A 4,340-nucleotide genomic window follows, 5' to 3' on the forward strand; every position below is an offset into this window, starting at 1 on the left:
CTATCAGAAGCAAAAGAATGTCTACTATAAGTAACACCTTTTTCATCAAACTGCATACAAATTTTTCCATCTGAATTTTGACTAATATGAGAATATTCAGAATTAGTGACAGCATCGGTCATTTGCTCAGGGGGTATAACAGAATCTAAAATTCAAGTGGTAGGAAAATTAATTTCTTCCCATTTTATAGGTCTTCTAGTAATGACCTTAGATCTGGCGAAATTAGTTTCTACCAAAATAGTTTGATAAGATGTATCATATAACTTACATCTAGGATTCAAAGAAGCAAGTAATTTATAATAGATTCTATACGACAAGCAAATTAATTCAGATTCGGGTGCATAGTTATACCATGTGTTTTAACATTCAAAGTTAAAGCATCTAATATATTAGAATCAGTCAAAGATAACTGCAAATTGGGCTGAGCATTAAAATAAACTGGACCATAGGCCACCGTAGATTCTATCGAACCCATCAAGGATTGACGAAAATTTAAATTCCTCGCATCTCGTAGAGCAGCTAAGAAAGTCTCTGATAACCCTTTAAGAGTTAAAGGTTTAAAAGCAATTTGAACTATGTCAATATGCAAAAATTTATACTGAGATTTATATAATTCAATAGCACGCTTATTTAATAAACGAATAGTTTGTTCGGACGAGTTTAACGCCAAGGATTGTTCAGTTGTTTGAATCAACTGTTTATTAGAAATCTTATCAAACCAACCATAATCATAAATGGTTTTTATATTAACTTTCAGAATAGTCCATTTGTTTAACAAATCAAGGTTTTGAGGTATATCTACCTCTTCTAGACGAGTGCTTTTAATATCTTCTTGATCCATAAAAGAGAGAATATATCTATGTCGAAATTCTTCACATCAGTTATATATATACCATGAAAGTTCCTAGGCTCTGATACCAACGATACATGATCACTGACCTGGCGGTGGTCCTGTATCGTTGGTATCAGAGCCTAGAAACTTTCATGGTATATATATAATTGATGTGAAGAATTTAAAATAATAAGTATATTAAAAAATTCATTGTAACTTACAATTTACTAAATGTTACACGTATAAGATAGATTTTCATCTTTGACGCTTCCCACTTTTAGTAATATATTAATAATTAATTAAAGTATTATTATTTAATATTTAATTAATTAGATGTTTAATTTAGCCTATATATATATAATCTTAAATATAATTGAGATATTATTATTTAATATTTAATTAATTAATAAGTATATTAAACAATTCATTGTAACTTACAATTTACTAATGATTCTTTCATTGTCTTTCTAATGAATAACTTACTATTCAAAAAATAATTAAAATATATTAGTATTTAATATTTAATTGATTAGATGTTTAATTTAGCCTAGGGGTAAAATGGTAATCTACCTTTTCATCTTTGGAACTTCCCACTTTTAGTAAAATATATGATTTTGTATTGCTATATACACATCTATGGTATGTGCCCCTCTTTTTATTATTATTGCTTCCGCGTACGTAATCGTATGTTAATTTTTAACTCATCGTTTGTAGTTGAATATTTACCTACTGGGTGGTTTATGATCATGACCCAATTTCGGGTCCTAACAATACATTTCCTATGAGTAGCTTAATATAAAATAATTTTGAAAACCCCTCTCAATTAATGGTATAAATGATTTTCATAAAGTGTGTGCCAAAACCTTTGATATAACTTATTGTGTACAAGGATACTATGTAAAAGATTTGTTGTATAATTTAAATATAATGATTAGAAATTAAAAACTACAGATGTGGATAAAATCACCACACTAAAACGCCATCATATATCATATTTTATTAAAAGACAACTAAACTACTCATGTGTGGTTGGAATTTTTAGAGTAACTAAAAATATTATCATTATTTTTTTATGTTCTCTAGTTTTCAAACTGTCCTAATTATAAGCAAAGCCATTCCTTAATCTTTGACATTATTAGGCCTCTAATGTAATGATTGGTTAATTCAATGCCTCTATAATATTGTAGGCACTTTGTATTCATCTATAAATCCATCTCCATTGTTTTTGTTTGCATTGGCAGGTGTCTAAGAATCCATATCCCCTTTCCCTCCTGCCAGCAGGAAAACCCAAAAAAAAAAAAAAACAACAACAAAACCCCAAAAAAAAAGTAAAATGGGAAAGCTTTTGGTTAATGTTTTCCTAGTAACATTCTTGGTGTTTTTGGGGCATAATGTGGAAGGACTTGGGGTTAACTGGGGTGACATCTCCTCCCACAAGTTGCCTCCTAAAGATGTAGTCAAAATGTTGCAAGAAAATGGCATTAAGAAGGTGAAGCTTTTCAATAATGATGAGACCATCTTGAATGCCTTGGCTGGAACTGGCATTGAGGTCATGATTGGCATCTCTAATCAACTCCTCAAGGATTTGGTCAATCCTGATGTTGCCAAGAAATGGGTAAAAGAAAACGTCACACGCTATGAGCCTAAGTCTCCTAAAGGAGTTAATATCACGTAAGTGCATCTTTTTACCTTTTGATTCATCATTTGTCATATACATAAATATGCCTTTTAACTTGATGTCAACTTATATCTATGCCCTCCAACTTTGAATGTGCATAACTAAGTACTTAAATTCCTATAAAATTAAACATGTCCTAATACACATAGGACGCAAGTTTAAGTGTCCACCCAAAATTGGCCAAGCTAAAGGACACATTTATCTGTTATGTGTATCATTAAACGTGATTCATAAATAATGTATTTATAATTGGTGCAGACTTGTAGGTGTTGGTAATGAGCCATTCTTGAGAGATTACAAGGATACATTGACAAATGTTACAGGACCAGCATTAGAGAATATCCAAAATGCACTAAATGATGCTGGACTTGGTGACACCACCAAGGCAACTGTACCTCTAAATGCTGATGTTTACTTGTCACCAAGCTGGAATCCTGTACCTTCTGGGGGATTTTTTCGCGCTGACATCATTGATCCACTCAACTATATTCTTAAGGTGTTGAACAAGAATAAAGCTCCTTTCATGGTCAATATTTATCCTTTTCTTAGTCTTTTCTATGGAAATGGTGCCTTCCCTTTTGACTATGCCTTCTTTGATGGTGTGAGCAATCCTCTTAAGGACAAAGATGGTGTTGAATACACCAACTGCTTTGATGCCAATCTTGACACTTGTGCAGCTGCTCTGGCTGGAGCAGGGTATGGCAACATGACCATTATGGTAGGAGAAATGGGATGGCCTACAGATGGAAACAATTATGGTAATGTGACATTGGCTGAAAAGTTTTATAAAGGATTTGTATCATATCTTGCTAAAGGAAAAGGTAGCCCACGTCGCCCTGGAAATGTTGAGGCATACCTATTTGCCTTATTTGATGAGGATAGGAAGAGCACACTCCCAGGAAACTTTGAGACACATTGGGGACTTTACTATGACGATGGAACGCCAAAGTTCCCTCTTGATTTACATGGAAATAAAAAGACTCTTGTCTCCGTGCCAAATGTAGAAAAACTCTCCAAAAAATGGTGTGTGATCAAGCCGGATGTTAAGAATTTTACAGATCTTATGACATATGCTTGTGACCGCGCAGATTGTACACCTCTTACTAATGGATCATCTTGCCAAAACCTTAATGACGCTGCCAAGGCTTCATACGCCGTGAATGCCTATTTCCAAAACAACCAACAAAAAGATGATAGTTGTAATTTTGAAGGCAAGGCAACAGTAACCACAAAGGATCCATCTCAAGGGACTTGCAATTTCACCATTGGCTTCAAGTCACTTACTTCTCTTTCTCCTTCTCCTTCCCCTCTTCCTTCTTCCGATCACTCAGACGCTAAGGCTCCTTCATCATCATCATCATCAACTTCTCCTTCAACTCCAAAATTTTTAGCCTTTGCTTCCATGGGAATCTCTTTTCTTGTTTCACTATTTTTCATGTAGATGAATCTTATTTTGTTACTTAATAATTTGTGATTCTACCCTATAGGATTCTTATTTTTGTGGAGAGTCGATATTTAAATGTAATCTTTTTTCAAATAAAATGTTTGGATCATGAGATGTTGCTTGATCTCCTTTGGATTGGCAAGCAAACTCATCATTTTTTTATTGTATGTGTACTACATATGTTAAATATATATATATATAGAGTACATGCTACCACACTTTCTATAATTTTTTGTAAATCTTTAAACCATGTGATGGATTTTATGATGCTTTTTGTCATTTGGGTCGAATCCCATAGAGAATAAAGAGAAATACAAAGTGTTAAGGAAGAAGGAAAAGACATAACATTTCTCGAATAAATAAGGGGTGTGGGTGGAACACCACAC

The 4,340-nt window shown here is 33.2% G+C and overlaps 1 protein-coding gene across 1 annotated transcript; it reads left to right on the forward strand.

Moving 5' to 3' along the window:
* Window positions 1-2,070: 2,070 nt before the first annotated feature.
* On the forward strand, window positions 2,071-3,961 carry LOC125860605 (glucan endo-1,3-beta-glucosidase 8-like). The gene is made up of 2 exons (XM_049540602.1): window positions 2,071-2,503; window positions 2,769-3,961. The coding sequence occupies exons 1-2, from the start codon at window positions 2,166-2,168 to the stop codon at window positions 3,949-3,951; spliced, it is 1,521 nt and encodes a 506-aa protein (XP_049396559.1). The 5' UTR covers window positions 2,071-2,165; the 3' UTR covers window positions 3,952-3,961.
* The last annotated feature ends 379 nt before the right edge of the window (window positions 3,962-4,340 follow it).

The sequence above is a fragment of the Solanum stenotomum genome, chromosome 3 (genome assembly GCF_019186545.1).
Source record: "Solanum stenotomum isolate F172 chromosome 3, ASM1918654v1, whole genome shotgun sequence".
Taxonomy (NCBI): Eukaryota; Viridiplantae; Streptophyta; class Magnoliopsida; order Solanales; family Solanaceae; genus Solanum; species Solanum stenotomum.

Coding starts and splice junctions, on each gene's coding strand:
- LOC125860605 (XM_049540602.1), top strand. CDS start 2,166: ATGGGAAAGCTTTTGGTTAATGTTTTCCTAGTAACATTCTTGGTGTTT. Junction 2,504..2,768: donor CCTAAAGGAGTTAATATCAC/GTAAGTGCATCT, acceptor TAATTGGTGCAG/ACTTGTAGGTGTTGGTAATG.